Source organism: Myxocyprinus asiaticus, chromosome 33 (assembly GCF_019703515.2).
Source record: "Myxocyprinus asiaticus isolate MX2 ecotype Aquarium Trade chromosome 33, UBuf_Myxa_2, whole genome shotgun sequence".
Lineage (NCBI taxonomy): Eukaryota > Metazoa > Chordata > Actinopteri > Cypriniformes > Catostomidae > Myxocyprinus > Myxocyprinus asiaticus.
In genome coordinates, this window is record NC_059376.1 from 39,586,826 (window position 1) to 39,606,841 (window position 20,016).

A 20,016-nucleotide genomic window follows, 5' to 3' on the forward strand; every position below is an offset into this window, starting at 1 on the left:
AAAACAGTAAACAAAGCAGGAAAGTTTCAGCTCATTAAGTAATGCTTTGGCCCTACTGCCTTTGTGAGTTTATAATCAATCACATTATGTGAGTTTTACACTAATAGAGCGTGACTCCTTTAGGCCAACATGAATAAAACATTTTTAGACCGTGATTAAACCAGTCAGATATTTCCAAATATCCAAACATAATTACAAAGGCAAATCAAACAAATCCACAACTTTGAAGTTATTAAATGTTATTTATTTTTTTTCATTCTTTCTTTCCTTTTTTTGCTCACCTATGTACATCCCATTCTGTCACAGTATCCCACATTAATCATTTGAAAGTAAATTCCAAATCGAATGCATCTGATAGTATGACTATGACATTCATGAATGTTCTTACACAAGTTTCATTCGTGGGAATTCTCCTTAGCACCTATAGTTCAATAACGCAAACATGCGCAAACACAAAGCGCAGCTAATGGGCAAAATATGATCATAATATAATGCTGTAGATTTAAACCACATTCTGTCATTTTAAGACCACCATAAAATAGAATAAATAAAAAGCTATGAAATAAAACAAAACCATTGCAAGGAAGGAAGAAAAACGCAAGCAAAATGTTTTGGTGGAGCAACAGTGCAAGATTAGGGACAATCATATTAATGAAAAATTCTATGAGAAATATGCATGGACATAAGTAGAAGTCTTTGTTAAGTTTATGTGGATGCAATACTGAGAAACACTTACAATAATGCTGGAAGATACATCCGTAAGTGCAAGCGCATATGTAGGCATCAATAACAATCTGTTCTTTTAATAAATTGTCACCAGGTAGAACAAATCAATTCTCTTTGGTCAAAAATGACCAAACATGTAACCTGTCAGTCCTACCATGACAACACTTGAAATTGTGTGACAGGTTTGGACAGACAAGTTCAGAATTTGTAAATACAAATACCTACATTTTTCTGTTCATAAATGCATACATTTAGGCTAAGTAAATCTTTCTTTTCGCACAATAAATCACCTCATCCTAGATGCACTTTCAGAAAACATTGACTGCGTCATAAATGTTATTTGTAGATGTAGCAGCTCAGCCTATGAACCTATTCCTTTGAGCTCAGCATTCGCAACACTTCACAACAAAACTATTTTTGTAAAGCTCATTAAATTTTCTGCTACATTTGTTTACGTGTTGCATTTGGAAGAAGAAACTGCATACCCAGACATCTTTATGAGATCAAAAAATGCAAAGAATCAATTCAAAATGTACAACAGGTGTGATAATCAACTTGGATTAAGCACTCTGGAGTTTAAAAAAAAAAAAAAGAGAGAAAAACGTAAGAGTTTCACAGTGAAACACACTGACACTGCAATACGACTTATCTGAATGTAAATGTGTGTCTTTCTGTTAGAATTACACTGCAAAAAAAAAAATCATTTTCTTAAATCAGTATTTTTGTTTTGTTTTCTAGTAAAAATATCGAAACATCTTTAAAACAAAATAGATTTTTTATTTTTAAAATTGCGTAGGATATTAAGACTTGTTTCCAGAGAATATATCTTGAATGAAGGTTTTTTCATACCATTGGAAATTATATATATATATATTTTTATTTTTTCTTGTTTGAAGCATATATTTAAAATTTTCATGAGGTTTATGCTTGAACAACAATTTTCCAATAGGCTTAGAAAAATAACAGAATTCAAGAAAGATTCTCTTAAAAACATACACAATTTTGCTTCTCTAGTAATAAGATCTTGTTTGAAGAACGTATAAATACTTTATCATAAAACAAGACAAAGACACTGATTAAGAAAATTAGTTTTTGCAGTTTGACCATATTAGTGTGTTACAGTTAATATGATTTAAGTGCATGTATTTCATAAACATTTCATGAATCACGCAATCCTCTCCCAACCTCATTTTCTCATCTCTTTTTCTTAGCACTCCAAGCCAATGCTGACGAGCAGGAGCTCAAGGGCGCTGAGTTTCTGGTTGGCCTCCTCGATGGCGCTGTACGTCTGAACATTACTGGCGATGTGGAAACGGATCTCGTCCACCAGGGGGATGGAGTCAGTTTCCTGCCTGGCAGCCACATTGTCAGCGTCCTCTCTGATCATATCAGCAAACTCTGGTCTCTCCACCAACTGAAATATACATACATGAATCCCTTGACATCTGACTTCCTTTAGGAGCAAAATCCTAAAAATTACACACCCAAATTCTGAATTATACTACTGGTATAACCATTCAACCCAAATAAAAATAGTTTTTGAATCTTGTAAAAAGAGTAAAAGAGTTAGAAAAGAGAGTAGAAGAGATTGAAAAGAGTATTATATAGACATATTATTACGTTCACATAAAGTTCCATTGCTAGTCCACCCTTAGCTCATTAACATACAGTATGATCGCTCATATTTAAATATTGATGCCTATTCACTATTTCAGTAACTTGGTGGGGGTATTGTTACTCATTTCACAAAGAAGTTTGCCAATCTTAATAGACGTCATCTATATATATATATATATATATATATATATATATATATATATATATATATATGTATATATATATAGATGACGTCTATTAAGATTGGCAAACTTCTTTGTGAAATGAGTAACAATACCCCCACCAAGTTACTGAAATACTGAATAGGCATCAATATTTAAATATGAGCGATCATACTGTATGTTAATGAGATTAAGTACGTCATTATTTAACATAAATTAACAAAATTTAGAAAGGTTTATGCTTAATACAAGAAATGACAATTTGCCAATGGGGTAAGAAAAATAAACTTGGTATATTCTCTGAACCCAAGTCTTAAAGGAATATTCTGGAATCAATACAAGTTAAGCTCAATCAACAGCATTTGTGGCATATGTTGATTACCACAAATATACTTTTGACTCGTCCCTCCTTTTCTTTTAAAAAAGCAAAAATCGAGGCTAGAGTTACAATGCAAGTGAATGTGGCCAATTTTTGGAGGGTTTCAAGGCAGAAATGTGAAGCTTATAATTTTATAAAGGCACTTACATGTACATTGTTTTAGGGTTTAAGGCATCACGTCGTCATGGCAATGGCTTTGCAAAATTGGATATAACTTTACACAGAAAAGGTCAAGCAATTTATCACACTAAAATCATCTTAACACATCATGTTTACGTCTTGTTGCTATACTTTTAAACAGTGACTATTTTAACACTTACAGATTGGCCACATTCACTTACATTGCAAGTGCCTCACTGTAACCCAGACTTTTTTTTAAAAGGAAGAATAAGTCGAAATTCATTTTTGTGGAAATCAATATTATGCCACAAGTGCTCTCGAATGAGCTTAACTTGTATTGAACCCACAATATTTATTTAATATCTTATGCAGTATTGCTTGTCAAGTAAATCAATCTTGTTTTAAAGATGTTCAGATATTTCTTCAGGAAAATAAAACAAAGATACTGATTAAGAAATTAATTGTTTGCAGAATGACCATATTAGTGCTTTACTGCTATAGTGATGCTAGTTTGCTACAGGTAATAGAAGCTTTTCATCTGGCTTATAATTAAATCAAAATATTTAGTAAAAAAAAAAAAAAAAAAAAAATCACTACAATAAAAACAATTGTTCCTTTACTGGGGACATCAAATGTTCCACGATGTACTTGGTCATCATAAACATTATAAGCAAGACACAGCTACGGTATGTGTGACATACCCGCTCTATGATCTTGGCCATATACTCTGTGCACTGATCCTCCAAACGCGAGAGACGGAAGAGTTTGGCCGTCTTCCACATGTGCAGGACGTTCTCCTCGCTTAGAAGCATGGCCAGTGTCCTGCCACACAGACGCTTCAGACCCGGTAACAGGTACATGTCAGCTACACACAGAATCTCATACACATTCTCATGTGAGAGCTGGAACACAATGAAAGAGACATCATTAACACATCTGACAGATTGGTGCCTGTTCTGTTATATTTATGAAGGTGACTGTGAGTTAATGTTTTAAAGGGGACAAATCATAGCAAACAGGATTTTTCATGCTGTTTTGAAATAAAAGTGTTTAATGTACTTTGTAGACATTAAGGCTGCCAACTTTCTTTCCTCACAATTCTCTATTGTTAGAACATATCTTTTTTTTGTGATTTTCTCCCCAATTTAGAATTCCCAATGCGCTCCAAGTCCTCGTGGTGGCGTAGTGACTCGCCTCAATCCGGGTGGTGGAGGATGAATCTCAGCTGAGACCGTCAATCCGTGCATCTCATCACGTGGCTTGTTGAGCGCGTTACCGTGGAGACGTCGCGCCCGTGGAGGCTTCACGCTATTCTCCGCGGCATCCACGCACAACTCACCACGTGCCCCACCGAGTGCAAGAACCACACATTATAGCGACCACGAGGAGGTTACCCCATGTGACTCTACTCTCCCTAGCAACCGGGCCAATTTGGTTGCTTAGGAGACCTGGCTGGAATCACTCAGCACACCCTGGATTCGAACTCGTGACTCCAGGGGTGGTAGTCAGTGTCAATACTCACTGAGCTACCCAGGCCCCCTGTTAGAACGTATCTTAATCGGAGAGTTTGAATGTAGAGTGTACGTGTGTATTACAGATAAATGTGATGGTGTGTACCTGAGTGTTATCACTATAGATGTAGTAGAGGATTCTAGTAAACAGCTCATGAGACACGTCATGAAGGGTGATCACAGGAATACTGGGATGAGTCTGCAGAGTTTCACCCTCGCTGAAATGATCCTCCAATAGCGCCTTGAAATAATCACTACGACCACAGAAAAACGCCTGCACACAAGCACACACACACATTTAATTAGCATAAAACACTCTTTTTAATCAAACATCAAACAAATATTAAACGACCACAAAGAGCATAACAGTCATTCTAATATTGTAAGTGATTAAAAAAAAAAAAAGAGGGATATTTGATTCTAGTTCGCCCCTAATTCTGGATTATGCCTTTCACAGGATTGACAAACGCTGACCTTGTGACATAGGAAGTCATAGCCCTCCACCCGGAAGCAGATGTCTGGATAGCTCGGAAAGCTGTCAGTTAGATCGAACGGAAGCTGGCCATATCCAACCTTTAATTATGTACAGTTAAAGCAATTATGCTTTAATAGCAACAGTTTTTAAGTTATCGTGAAGCACATCACATCATGAAGCGAATAAATGTAAGTGTTAGACGTCTCACCCTAAGCTCAGCTGGCAGTGCACTGTCTGCGAGGAGAGCCATTCCATCCTGCAGCTGAAAGTCATGAGGATCAAGAGTCAACACCTTCACACACGTCCCGGGCTTATTGGAGACTGACAGAGAGAGAGAGAGAGAGATAATGATAAAACAGCAGCGATTCAATTGCTAAAAGCTATCACACCGGTCTCTGTGACAGCCCTACTCTCCATACACAGCGGAAAAAAAATAAGAGTTAGGGGAACTATTTTAGCCCTAATAATTTCACTCGTTCAGGTTTGCCGACTTCAGGTTGGCTGACGTGTCTTTGGAGGGCAGGGATTTGGAGAGAGGGTGTGTCGTTGAAGGGATGAGGTAGTCTGGCCCTGCGTTACAAATGGGATAAATCAGCCTCCGAAGGAGCTTCGAAGGGAAAACCATCTTGGCCGCCATGTTTTAGGGTCGTTCCAAACCGAATTGCTCAAAATGAACTGCTTTGAGTTCGAATGAACGTTTCTGTACTGATAGGTCACTTCGCTCCCAAGCAGAGCGGAATTGGACCGTACATCATAAATCTACAGATTTGCCAAGTGTAATGTAAATGAAACCAGCTGCAACAGCAAACACATTTTGGTTTTGTAAACAAAAACATGTGACTACCCATTATCTCAGTGGTTTAGCCCAGTGTTTCCAACCTTTATTGCCTTAAGTACCCCCACAGCACCATCAGTAAGACTCAAGTACCCCTTCATCGACACAAAACCAAAAATGTGTACCAAAGGCTAAATATTATATAGATTAAATTATAATTTATGATGTTTGGTAGACAGTATATTAACATAAAAACAATAAAAATGTAGGCCAAACTACATATGCCTGCATTATTATGGTTTACATGCACAGACATTTAATTTGTACTATATACATGATATGAAGAAAAAAATGCTAAAATGGTACTGTCTCTTTAAGAAAACCTGCAGTTCCACATTTAGTTTTGATTGAGAATATAAATGAGTTGTGCGGGTTCTTTATTATAATTGTTTCTTTTTGTTGTTTTTGATCAACAACTGACTGTAAAGGCCCAGGTATACTTCGTTTTTGCGTGTTCCAGATCGCCTCGCACCTCGACCGCGTTGTCTTTCTGAGTATACTTTTCTGACCGTGAACAAATAGGAATGCGTTCGACCATTCGCACTACAACTGCTTTATGACACTCTTTTAGTACAGTCAATGGCAAGCGTATGCGCAGACGACGCACACAGCCGAGGACCGTGCACGCCAGTCAAGAAAATCTAGATGGCGTGTGGTCAAGCCACGTGACTGTGCTGATGACGCAATTTGAGTCAAACATACTCTGTGTGGAGCATTCCGCAACGCACACACCCAAAGTATATTTTGGCCTTAAAGAACAGAAAAGATATTAAAAGAGACATTATTTAATGACAAATGGATTGCGTGGATCTCGTCTTTGGACAAACATGCATGGGACAAGTCAAACCAAACACGATTAATTGGAAAATCTATATTTTGAACAAGTCCTAAGTCATACATTTTCTTTTAATAAGTTCAACCTAGTAAAATCCAATTCTTTTCAAGTACCCCCTGGAACCTGCTTACGCACCACTTGGGGTATGCTTACCCCCGGCAGGGAGTCACTGGTTTAGCCAATAAAAAAAAAGCTTTTAGTTATGTTAATTATTATAATAAACTTTTGAAAACCTTTTAAACCCCTGGTTTTGACTTCTGGTTGAAACTGATTATTGTAAGTTTTATTTCACTGTAAAATTATTTATCTGTTATTTTTTTATAGAAGTTGAATTTTTTATTGTTTTATTTTTATTTAAAGAATTTATAGACCATGACATTTTATTTATTTAATAATTATATATATATATATATATATATAATCAAAACCCCTGTTTGACTGCAAAAGACCTTAAGGACGATTTGGCAGACTCTGGAGTAGTGGTGCACTGTTCTACTGTGCAGCGACACCTGCACAAATATGACCTTCATGGAAGAGTCATGAGAAGAAAACCTTTCCTGCATCCTCACCATAAATTTCAGCATCAGAAGTTTGCAAATTAACATCTAAACAAGCCTGATGCATTTTGGAAACAAGTCCTGTGGACTGATGAAGTTAAAATGTTTTTGGCCGCAATGAGCAAAGGTATGCTTGGAGAAAAAGGCTGCAGAATTTCACGAAAAGAACACCTCTCCAACTGTTAAGCACAGGGGTGGATCGATCATGCTTTGGGCTTGTGTTGATGCCAGTGGCACAGGGGAACATTTCACTGGTAGATTAAATTAAATACCAGTAAATTCTGGAAGCAAACATCACACCATCTGTAAAAAAGCTGAAGATAAAGAGGATGGCTTCTACTACAGTACAACGATCCTAAACGCACCTCAAAATCCACAATGGATGACCTCAAGAGGCGCAAGCTGAAGGTTTTGCCATGGCCCTCACAGTACCCCAACCTAAACATCAAAAATCTGTGGACAGACCTCAAAAGAGCAGTGCATGCAAGACGGCCCAAGAATCATAGAACTAGAAGCCTTTTGTGAGGAAGAATGGGCGAAAATCCCCCAAACAAGAATGGAAAGACTCTTAGCTGGCCACGAAAAGCGTTTACAAGCTGTGATACTTGCCAAAGTGGGTGTTAATAAATACTGACCATGCAGGCTGCCCAAACTTTTGCTTTGGGCCCTTTTCCTTTTTTTGTTTTTTTGAAAATGTAAAAGATGGAAATGGAAGTAAAATTGCTTAAAATATTAAAGAAATGTCATCTTTAACTTTATGCCTTTTGGAAATCAGGCCATCTTTAACTCGCTTAGCTATTCACAACAACAGAAATTTTGATCAGGGGTGCCCAAACTTTTGCATGCCACTGCATGTATGTATGTATGTATGTATGTATGTGTATATATATGTACATTTTTTTGTTAAAAGAAAAAAGCACACGTCGATTTGGTTTGCATTTTAAATGTAGTTAATATTGAGACAAAATCATGTGTAAAGATTTCTGATTGGGTGCAACTGATGGTCATTAGTAGTAACGGTAACCCTTTGGCTTGGACAGATGACATTAAAGTGCATTCCGAATGATCGATTTTTTTTTTTTAGGCACTTCGGAATGGAATTTACCCTGAATTATAAGTTAGCAAAATAGCTGAAATTGCTTACAGCACTTTCAAATGTTTATTTACGACCAAAAATCTGACACTCTTCAGTTAGGACTCAAATGAATTGGTGAATCTTTTCTGAATTGATTCATTGCAATTAATTCAGTTCAAGTCTATAAATTAGGTTGTAGTTTAATTACTTTAAATTGAGTGGCTTGTATCTTGGCAAACTACAGTTTGAAACACTGACGTGTATGTGTAGGGTTGACTCTGAGTTTGTCTCCTCACCAAACTCATAAACCTGTTTGCACTTCACTTCCAGCTCCTCTATCAGCTCACTGATCTTGCACTGTTTGGCCAAACGCTTGCAGTCCTCCACGTAATTCACATCTATGTCCAAACGACCTGAAGACAAACCAGCATAAGGTACAGAATGAAGAAAAACTGTTTTTGGCTCTGGATGATTAACTCTGGGTCTGGTCTGATACCACAGTTATGCTCACCGGTGTAGAAATACTGCATGATTGCACCAAATGCAGCAGGGTTGACCTGAAAAAAAGAAATGAAAATTAACAGATGAGGGTCATGAAAGTTTGATGCATGCAGGTGGAGAGAATGATTAGAAGACAGGAGAGTCTGTTCTTAATTTAACACAGCGCTGGGGATATAATTAATCTGAGCTAAAAGCAACTTAAGAAAATGTGAACATTAACACTTCCTGAAGACAATTTATTATTTGCAAACATACAAATGATATACATAATTGTTACAAACAGTAATGTAACTGGTTTGAAAGAGTATTGGCTGTCACGCATGTTTTGACAACTAAATATTGTCAAAACCTCCTATTTGATGTGGCATGAAATTAGTGACTGGAAAGTGTTCACTTCATAAAGATCATCATTAAAAAATAAAGTATTCACAGTAAATGAGATGTTGTAATTTATGACAGTGTAAATCAAAATTTCTATCGAAACTGTCTAAAATAAACTTTTCACAACACTCATTTACGAGAGAGTAGAATGACAGTCCAAACATGGGGGTATGGTTTTGGCTTCAGTAATGTTTTATGTAGTGAAACAGCCCCTACCAGTGGATGTTTGAGGGTAATTGCACTCTTGCCCTTCCACTTTGTCTCCAGCATGTGTGCAAAGTATTCTGACCGGGCACTCAGGACACACCGGTGGGCCTTAAACATCTCACCGTGCACCACAAACGTAACATCACTGTAGTTACCCTGCTCCAGAAGTCTTCAACGGGGAAAAGAATCAAAGTGTAAGAGTGAGTGTCTGAAAGTGACTGTGGTTTATGTGTTATCGACGAAATTGCTGATGAAAATGTTTGTTGATTGCATCAACGGTAATTTATTTTTATATTCGCAAAAACTCGCTACACATAATGCAATATCCTAAACTGTCTAAAACACTGAATGGTCTATAAAGCATGTCGAATTCACAACACAGTAACTTCTAACAAGTAGCTATTAGTTCAGTATATGTATTAATATGTTCAGTATTATAGGTTATTTCAATTTTCACATGGTGTATTTTGTTTGTCGTTAACACGTTTAAATAATTAGATGTTTATGCATTTTTCAAAATGTTTGAACATTTGAAGTTTGCTCTGTTACAGATTGACACAATTTTGTCATTTTGCACATTGTTGTCAACTAAAATATATTATTTTTTAGGGCTGTCGGTTTAACACGTTAATTCATGTGATTAATTACATAAAAAATAACACAGAAAAAAAATTAACACACTTAATCATGTCCCCGGACCGTAATAAGAAATATTCCTACCATCTGAGCAATTCAAGCACTTGAAGTATCACCCGTTTTCAGCAGGGGGCAGTAAGCGAAACTCCAGCTGTATAGGCAACAAACCACACTCAGGCTTGTTTGACACTAGCGACAGCACAAGATGAGAATGCGTTCCTGTGTTCAAACACAGCTGGACGGAGCGCAGTTCTGAACGCTGGGATTGAGACGTGTTTTTGTTTCAAACTACATTTAACTTGACAAAGTGACTTAAAAACGCTGTTTAGGATGCAACCAAAATGAGACGCTCCAAAAGTGTCCATCTGAGGCAAGTGTACACTGACCAGGACTGGGTAAAAAAAATTATTTTCCAATGCAATGCAATCTTCGTTTGAATGATTTTGATGTAGATTCTTAAATCTTTTACTCTATGCGGCAACCCTCTAAAACATAAGTAAATCACTTTCATATGCAACCACATTTTGCACTATGTGACAACAAATGTTTGTGATTAGCCACTGGCTAGTAAACTTTCAATTTCATAGTATAGTGGCAAAAAAGTTTAGCACCAAAATCTTTTAACTGTGTGCTGTCAGCAAAAGTTTGGTTTAACTTGTGCTGTGCATCCAAAGACAAGATCCACGCAATCCATATTTCATTGAATAATGTCTCTTTTTCAGTTGTTGATTAAAAACAACAACAAAAAAGAAACATTTAATTCTAATCACATAAGCACGGATGCACTAAAAACTGCATTCTCACTAATATGAGCTTACTGGTTGATGCCAGTAGTCTTAAAAAGACAGTACCGATTTTGCATGTGTTCTTCATTTCATTGTAAATACTTGTAAATAGTACAAATTATGCATGTAAATAAACATGTAACAAAAATTATATATGCAATATACTATATGCAATTTCAAGACATTTGTTGATGGAACACAATGAATTTTACAAAAGTTAAAATGTGACCGATATGATGAAAAATGAATGAAAATATAATTTATAAAATTAATATTTTAGAATTGTGCCTAGAAGGTTTACATAGAAGGTTAGAAGTTCCCTTTATAATAAACAGCATTAGCTAAGAGAGAATTTTTTCAAGCAAAATGGACATTGTTACTGAAATACACACATATGCATCAACGTGGAATCGAATAAAATCAAATCGAGAGCTTACGAATCAGACTCGAATCGGGAAACTCTGTATCAATACGCAGCTCTAACATTGACGTGTCCTTAGAAAAGCCCTCATAATAATATCTCAGACAGACTGACGAATTCAACAATGTAAAAATGAACACTCACGTCTGCAGGAACTGGTCGTAGTAGTCTCTCTGCATGGCTTTCGCCGTGATGCGCTTGTACTCCTTGAGCAGGCGGCGAATCGGATCGCTCAACGCTCCGTACAGACAACGCTCGCCATCAAACGTGTTCGCCTCGCACTTTGCCCCTGTCAGTGTAAAGACGTAGCCTACCTGTAGCACTCAACAAAACTCTGACCAAAAGTATGTGGACACCCAAACACCACATTCACATACTGGTTGAGCAGTTAATTTCAAAACCATTTGCCTTTTGGCCATATAGTGTATATTGATTATGAATTATTGATTCAGCACTTACCGTTGGCAAGCAGGTACTGTACCAGCTCCTCATGTCCACACAGACATGCATAATACCTGAATTAAGACAGAAGACATCAACATCAGTGGCTTTATCAGCATTATGGACATCAGCAATCAAAGGAAATGAGGGAGCAGGCTTACAGAGGTGTGCTGTCCCACTTATCTCTGATGTTCAATTCTACATCTCTCTGTTCAACCAGGTATCTAGAGAATAAGCGGGAAATGTCAACAGATAAAGCAGGAACCAGATTCATCAAACAAAAACAGATCATTAAAAACAAACCAAGAGACTTAAAAGAAATAGTTCACCCAAAACTGAAAATGTTGTACCAAACCTATGACTTTCTTTCCTCCATGGAACACAAAAGGAGATGTTAGTTTCAGTCACCATTCGCTTCATTGCATCTTTTCGCCATACAATTAAAGTGAATGGTGACTGACGCTAACATTTTGCCTAACTTCTCCTTTTTGTGTTCCTCATAGGGGGAAAAAAAGTAATGCAGGTTAGGAACAACATGAGGGTGATGACAGATTTTTATTTTTTTTATTTTTGGCTGAACTATCCCTTTAATATTCAACTGTTGTCTAGAGTAACACGCAGTATTAACATGCTTTAAGAAATCTGCAGTATTTACAGACTATACATGTCATGAACAGCTGCATACATAGTATCCAAAAACTATATAGGCCTTGCACATTGGGTAAAGTATGCATATACAGCATCTAAAGACAATACAGGGCTTGCAAATTGCTTAGATTTGCATATACAGTCTCTAGACACGGGCACTATATATCAGATATGCATGCACTGAACATATTAGAGACTATATAGGAAATGCATGCATGCATTTTTGTTTTATATGTATATACAATCTCTTGAAACTATATAGAAAATGTACAATTGTTTAGGTATGCATATTATGCAGTATATAGAGATTATAAAGATCATGCATATTAGCTTAAATATGCATTATGTGCATATACTGTACTTAGATATGTATATACAGCAGCATCTATAGACAACATAAGGCTTGGAAATTGCTTAGATTTGCATATACAGTATTTAGACACATGCACTGTTTGTCCGATATGCATGCATCGTATATATTAAGAGACTATATAAGAAATGCATGCATGCATACTTGTTTTAAATGTATATACACAGTATCTGGAAACTGTTTAGAAAACATACAATTGTTTAGGTATGCATATGCAATATATAGAGATTCTAAAATCATGCATATTAGCTTAGATATGCATTACATGGGCATATACTTAGATACTATATGCATATACAGTAGCATCTAATGACAATATAGGGCTTGCAAATAGCTTAGATTTACATTTACAGTATCTAAACACATGCACTGTATGTCAGATATGCATGGACTGTGTATATTAGAGACTATATAGGAAATGCATGCATGTATGTATATTTGTTTTATGTATATACAGTATCTGGAAACTATATAGAAAACGTAAAATTGTTTAGGTATGCATATTCCGTATACAGAGATTATAAACACCATGCATATTAGCTTAGATATGCATATACAGATTCTCCAGACTACAGTGACGATGCACATTTGTATTTGCATATTCTATATCTAGAGATTACAGAGGCCATGCATATATGTTTAAACATGCGTATACAGTATCTACAGACTATAACGGCCAGGCACATTTGCCTAAACACGAGTATAGTATCTAAATATTATAAGGCTGTGTTTATTTGCTTCTATTTGCATATGTAGTATCAATTCACGATACAAGTCGTGTATATTTGCTTTGATGTGTATATAAAGTATATAGAGACTAAACCAGACATGTATATTTGGCCAGAGCTGATGCAGCAGGCGAAACTACAACCAAAACAACAAAAACATCTCCATCAGCTGTCTGGCCCACCTCACTCTGGCAATGTCGCCCTTTCTGCAGCTTGAAAACAGATCAACGGCGTCCATCTGCGCGGCGGTAAAGCTCCTCTGAAATGCATTGAAACGGCCTGTCTAACAGACAGGATCGGATGCAGGCGCTCGGTTACCGACGGGGCTGAAAAACAAATGCTGAGCCTCTTTCCAGGGGCGATTACGGATGTGTGCTGGCTCTTCTAGTTATGAAAGTGTACACAAAATGTAAACAGGAAGCTGTTATGTTGAGGTTTGCATGCGGTCCATCAGCGCCCTCTTGTGGACTATCATGGAATATCATGACTGTCCTACCAGCGCCCTCTTGTGGACAATCATGGAATATACGTACTGTTCCGCCAGCTCCCTGCAAAAATAATAATTATATAAATAAATACACAAAGAAATAAATTCACATATTTGTTCATAAATAAATATAGAAATAATAAAATGTGCGAGGAGATATACAAATAATGAAAAAAGTACATAAATAAATGCACCCATCAATGTAAAAATACAGTATAAAACATAAATACATTTGTTGGGGAAATGCAAAATTGTTAAAGGGAATTCAAAATTAAAAGTTGATTTTTAATTCTATATTTCTTTTAGTATTCATTTATTTCTGTATGTTGTTACGTATTTATTTTTTCCTATGCAAATATGCTAATGAGAAGATGTCAATCAAACATCAGTAGGCAGAATTTATGACACAACTGGGTGATCTGTAAAACTGCTGCACTTGACTATGTTTGCATACGCCTGCGCATTAAGATCTAAAATGTAAAGAGAGAAGATATGGACGGAGTTAGGCTAGCAATAGCCAGAGACCTTCAAAGGCTCGCAGACACGGTAAAAACCGTAGTCTCCTAAATGTTAACTCTTTATAGTGAATTTATGCATAGACAATTTAGGGCAGTAAGCAGCTACATTTGATATGGATCACCCGATAGTTTGACTGTAATACATTAATAGCTGTTGACTTCTTTCATTAGCATGTTGCGCGAAGGAAATCAAATACAGAACTTGGAATAATGTACAGTTTTTGCTCTTATGGAAAGAAATTGGTACTTTTATTCACCAAAGTGGCATTCAACTGATCACAATGTATAGTCAGGACATTAATAACGTGAAAAATTAATATTACAATTTGAAAAAAAAAATGTTCAGAACTTCTTAAACTACTTCAAAGGTTTCTCATCAAAAAATCCTCCACGTGCAGCAATGACAGCTTTGCAGATTCTTGGTATTCTAGCTGTCAGTTTGTCCAGATACTCAGGTGACATTTCACCCCACACTTCCTGTAGCACTTGCCATAGATGTGGCTGTCTTGTCGGGCACTTCTCACGCACCTTACAGTCTAGCTGATCCCACAAAAGCTCAATGGGGTTAAGATCCATAACACTCTTTTCCAATTATCTGTTGTCCAATGTCTGTGTTTCTTTGCCCACTCTAACCTTTTCTTTTTGTTTTTCTGTTTCAAAAGTGGCTTTTTCTTTGCAATTCTTCCCATAAGGCCTGCACCCCTGAGTCTTCTCTTTACTGTTGTACATGAAACTGGTGTTGAGCGGGTAGAATTCAATGAAGCTGTCAGCTGAGGACATGTGAGGCATCTATTTCTCAAACTAGAGACTCTGATGTACTTATCCTCTTGTTTAGTTGTACATCTGGTCTTCCACATCTCTTTCTGTCCTTGTTAGAGCCAGTTGTCCTTTGTCTTTGAAGACTGTAGTGTACACCTTTGTATGAAATCTTCAGTTTTTTGGCAATTTCAAGCATTGTATAGCCTTCATTCCTCAAAACAATGATTGACTGATGAGTTTCTAGAGAAAGCTGTTTCTTTTTTGCCATTTTTGACCTAATATTGACCTTAAGACATGCCAGTCTATTGCCTACTGTGGCAACTCAAAAACAAACACAAAGACAATGTTAAGCTTCATTTAATGAACCAAATAGCTTTCAACTGTGATTTAATATAATGACAAGTGATTTTCTAGTACCAAATGATCAATTTAGCATGATTACTCAAGGATAAGGTGTTGGAGTGATGGCTGCTGTCTAGATTTGATCAAAAATGACTATTTTCAAATAGTGATGGTGCTGTTTATTTACATCAGTAATGTCCTGACTATACTTTGTGATCAGTTGAAAACCACTTTGGTGAATTAAAGTACCAATTTCCTTCTGAAACAGCAAAATCTGTACATTATTCCAAACTTTTGGCCGCCAGTGTACAGAAATAAATGATTGAAGAAATATAAAATTAAACATAAATTTTGAATTTTGGCATTTCCCCAACCATTTATTTAGATTTTATTTATGCACGAATATGTGTATTTATTTATTTATTTATTTATTATTTTTGCAGGTTTTGTCCTCCATACTCTTGTGGACTATAGTGGAATTACACGTACTGTTTCACTGTTCCATGCAATTAACAGTAAGAATGATGATACCATTTTATTTTGTAAATTAAAAAATAAATGTTTTAATCGTAGATATACAATTTTTAATTGTACAAATTTTACATTCAAAAATTAATTGTAAAAATGGTAAGATCTTCTACTGTAAGAGCTAACTGTAAACATATACAAACTTAAATATGATTAAATAGAATTACTTAGATCATTTAGGCTGAATAAATCTTTATAAAAATTGGAAGAGTTCAAAGGTCAAATATGATAGAGAGGTGGTAAGACAAATTATATGATGTAGTACATAATTCTTACAAATGCCTGCAATACTTATGAACTACATGACTGAGATTTTGGATCGTAGTCAGTGCCAGGAAACAACTGAAGGAACAAAGTCACCAAATGATGCCACCAAAAATCACTGAATCTGGAAGTTTGTAAATACAGCTTTACAAAGCATGGACTGCAAGTACTGCGGTCCTATTGTACATGCATCACATACATAGGCTACAATCAGAAAAAGACAGAAACTCTCTTAATCAAAGTTATGTCTATTGAAGTGTTTGATGTCCCAGAACTGAAATCTCTTCAGACTGTGAACAGCAGATCTACTTGTCATTTCTTTGTGCATGAACATGCATGAATGCTGAGTATGTTTGCTCTGGACAGGTGGTGGGTTAGGTTTTAGTGAGGCACTTACAATGGAAGTGAATGGGGGCCAATCCGAAAACAGTAAAAGTATAGCCACAAGATGTAAACAATATGTGGATTAACATCATTTTAGTGTGATAAAATCGTTTAATAACTCATATAAAGTTATATCCAGTTTTACAACTTTGTTGCCATGACGTCGTAAACAGTAAAACCCTAAAACTACTGTAAAAACAACAATTTAAACAACTCTACAGCTCAAATAATACAGCAGTTTTAACAGAAGAATTAATGTAAGTGCTTCTATAAAATTATAAGCTTCACATTTCTGCCTTTAAACCTTCCAAAAATTGGCCCCATTCACTTCCATTGTAAGTGCCTCACTGTAACAGCGATCTTTGCTTTTTTAACCCTCTTTTTAAGTTTGGGGTCAAACTGACCCTACAGCAACTTTGCCATCTCTCAAAAATATGCTAAACTTTTTAGAAAAACTTGAATCTTTCTGACTTTTCCTAAATATATTAAACGAATACATAAATATGTACTTAAAATGTTTCAGAGTTTTCAAAATCCCTGTACACATTTTCACCACATCGGCGATGTTAGGGGTCATTTTGACCCCAACCTATTTTATGGTAGGTAACCAGGACAAATGTACAGCTTTATTTTTCTCCACTGTTTTACCATTTCTTGCTGACTGTCTTCCATGATATTGTGAACTAATTACAAAAGTATCCCATACATTTTTTAACATGAGTTTTTCTCTATTAGAGAGCTAAAATAAAGGAAGAAAATGAATATTTGTAAAAACAACATAATAATGTGTAATAAAATTATTCTATTTTTCTTATAACATGAATGAAAAGTCATCGCTTTCAGATGCAATAAACATAATTGTACAAATGGTCTGTACATGTAAACTTTGTGCAAGAGACTATTCTGATTGTGTTTGGCATGCAACACACTATCAATAGTGCCACAGATGTATACACATTTGAATTGATGCAAATATGTCTGATGGGGGATGGCGCTTGCCAGTAACTCCAGAATGGGGTCGATATATAGGTGCTAAAATATTTGGGAGCAACATGTTGACTTCCCGTATGATCATGTTGATTGGAAAGGGAGATGTTTTCAATTGTATTTATCAGTAAATAAATTATAGGAATGCAAAATTAGCTAATTTGAAAATGTAACTTGGTTTTTATAGCTTATTGTTATTATATCTTTTTATTATAGTTTTTCCTAATATGAAGGAAGAAAACTGGTTATGTGAAAACAACATAAGAATGTGTTTATAAACACATTAGGCCTACACGAATAAACACAAATTTTACAACCATGAGTCAAAAGGCATTGCTTTCACAGATACAATACACATACATTTACAAATGATCTGTACATTATGTGCACATTAGCACAAAGGAGGACTGAACATTGTATCGATGAACATTAGTATCACTGGTTTATTGTCGAATGTTTCTTGTTGAGGATCTGTGGTGTTTTTTGCAAATAAATATGTAAAATCTGTTTGTTTTGACTCTGGTCTCTCTCTCTCTCTCTCTCTCTCTCTCTCGAACTGGCGCCTCCTGCTCCCCTTTATCACATATATTATATTATATTCTTATATTATTATATTTTATCAATATATAAATTATGAATAAACTTGAGGATAATGAGGATAATGACGAAGAAGAGGATAATGAAGAAAAGACAGAGACCAAAGATATTTACATGATGCATAATTTTTTTTTTATAAATTCTATTCAAGTTTTCTCTTTAAAGATCTAAGTGTTCCTTTCTTTTAAACACTAACACTTGTATGCATAGAGAGATACAGTGATAATAAGATTGTTTTTCGGAGTACATCCATGTACACAGTTATAATCACACAGCAGGTTTTATTATTTCATCTACTGATCACACAAGTGTGTGCATGTGTAGCATCAACTGAAGAACTCTGTCATTTAACTCTGCCCTTAGAGGTTCTTCTTAAAATGCATACAGTTACAGTTTACTACTTCAAGAATTTGAGATGTGACTAGAGACCACACAACTTTTGCTTAAGTCATGGCCCGCAAGTAACACAGTTTTGCAGTAAAGTGCATGTCATTTTGTCCTCAGGAAGTGGAACAGGCCTGATAAGCTTCCAATAAATTTTGCAAACTAATGGAAACAGCCCCTTTAACACCTTAACAACTTAAAACATTTGCACACAACCGATGATTTCCATATATCTTGCATCACTGATACATGCAACTGTTTCACAATATTTGACTCTGCCAAACAACAAGAAAAACAAACATATGACAAAATAAACATCTATTGTAGAAAAGCAACCACCTCCAAACCCATCCCAATGCAACTAATAATAATGACGTCCAAAGCAGGGGTGATTCTAGGATTTCAATCTTAGGGGGGCTCAGCCCCCAATGAGGGAGCCAATTAATGGTCTTTCATGGGGAGCATCAACCTTTGTCTTCTCTCCTTGAGAGTAGCGAATCTGTTGATCATTTTATTATGGTTCAATTGCTCAACAACATCTTTCTCGATTGCCATAACTGCCAGTTGATGGAGCCTGCTCTGACACATGGTTCTCCTTAGCCAGGTTTGGAGACGACGAAGAGCACTGAAAGACCTCTCGCAGGTACAGCTGCTAACAGGTACAGTGAGGGCAACCTGGATGACAGATTTCAGTGATGGAAACTTATCAGAATCCAGCAGATTGTAAACTGAGAGCATGTCTTGTGGAGCAGCACCAGCCTGCTTTTTACATGAAAAAGTGTCTTGCTACCATGGCTTCCTCTGTCTTTAGATCAATGTTGTAGTGGTGTGCCAGTTCTGCTAAATGTGCATTTACAGCAGAAAAACGGTTCTCCAATTCAGTTATCATTCTATCCAGACATGGATATAGTAACTTTGTTTTGAGTTGCTCAGCATCTGTGCTGATTCCCCTACGTGCACCACTGTTTCAACCACAAAATCATCCATCATTTTTGTCTTCTGTCTCTGCCCAGAAAGTTGCTCCTCAACTGTAATGTGATTAACTTCACATAATGCCTTTGCTCTGGCATAAATATCTGCAGCAGTGGGATCTAAATATATTAAACGGGACTAGGGAGTCACACACTGCATCTTTGTATACCACTGCTTGTGGAAGGTCAATGGTCTCTTTTTGGAGGTATTTGTGCACAAATACACAAATGAGAATTTTCTGATTTTTGTGCTGCATTGCATTCTGATTGGACAGCTGCACCAGTTCACATGGCTGCAATCCCAATTTTGTTTGTGCTTCTTTAAACTTGTGGTGGCTGACCAGAGAGCAACTAAAAAATGAATGCCGACTTTCCAGCTGGGTAAA

At 36.2% G+C, this 20,016-nt stretch overlaps 1 protein-coding gene across 1 annotated transcript; it reads right to left on the minus strand.

Moving 5' to 3' along the window:
• Positions 1-222: 222 nt before the first annotated feature.
• On the minus strand, positions 223-13,825 carry LOC127423779 (ankyrin repeat and BTB/POZ domain-containing protein 1-like). The gene is made up of 12 exons (XM_051668343.1): positions 13,592-13,825; positions 11,825-11,887; positions 11,682-11,737; positions 11,367-11,511; positions 9,390-9,549; positions 8,803-8,848; positions 8,588-8,704; positions 5,198-5,310; positions 4,989-5,087; positions 4,621-4,788; positions 3,705-3,905; positions 223-2,140 (listed from the first exon to the last, which is right to left on the minus strand). Exons 1-12 carry the CDS (start codon positions 13,645-13,647, stop codon positions 1,934-1,936), a joined length of 1,431 nt encoding a protein of 476 aa, XP_051524303.1. The 5' UTR covers positions 13,648-13,825; the 3' UTR covers positions 223-1,933.
• Positions 13,826-20,016: the final 6,191 nt, after the last annotated feature.

What these genes read in the sequence shown, in the direction of transcription:
- LOC127423779 (XM_051668343.1), bottom strand. Translation starts at nt 13,647, where the DNA reads ATGGACGCCGTTGATCTGTTTTCAAGCTGCAGAAAGGGCGACATTGCC. An exon ending in GGCGACATTGCCAGAGTGAG is followed by an intron (nt 11,888 to 13,591) that starts GTGGGCCAGACA and finishes CTTATTCTCTAG; the next exon opens with ATACCTGGTTGAACAGAGAG. An exon ending in TACGACCAGTTCCTGCAGAC is followed by an intron (nt 9,550 to 11,366) that starts GTGAGTGTTCAT and finishes TCCCCGTTGAAG; the next exon opens with ACTTCTGGAGCAGGGTAACT.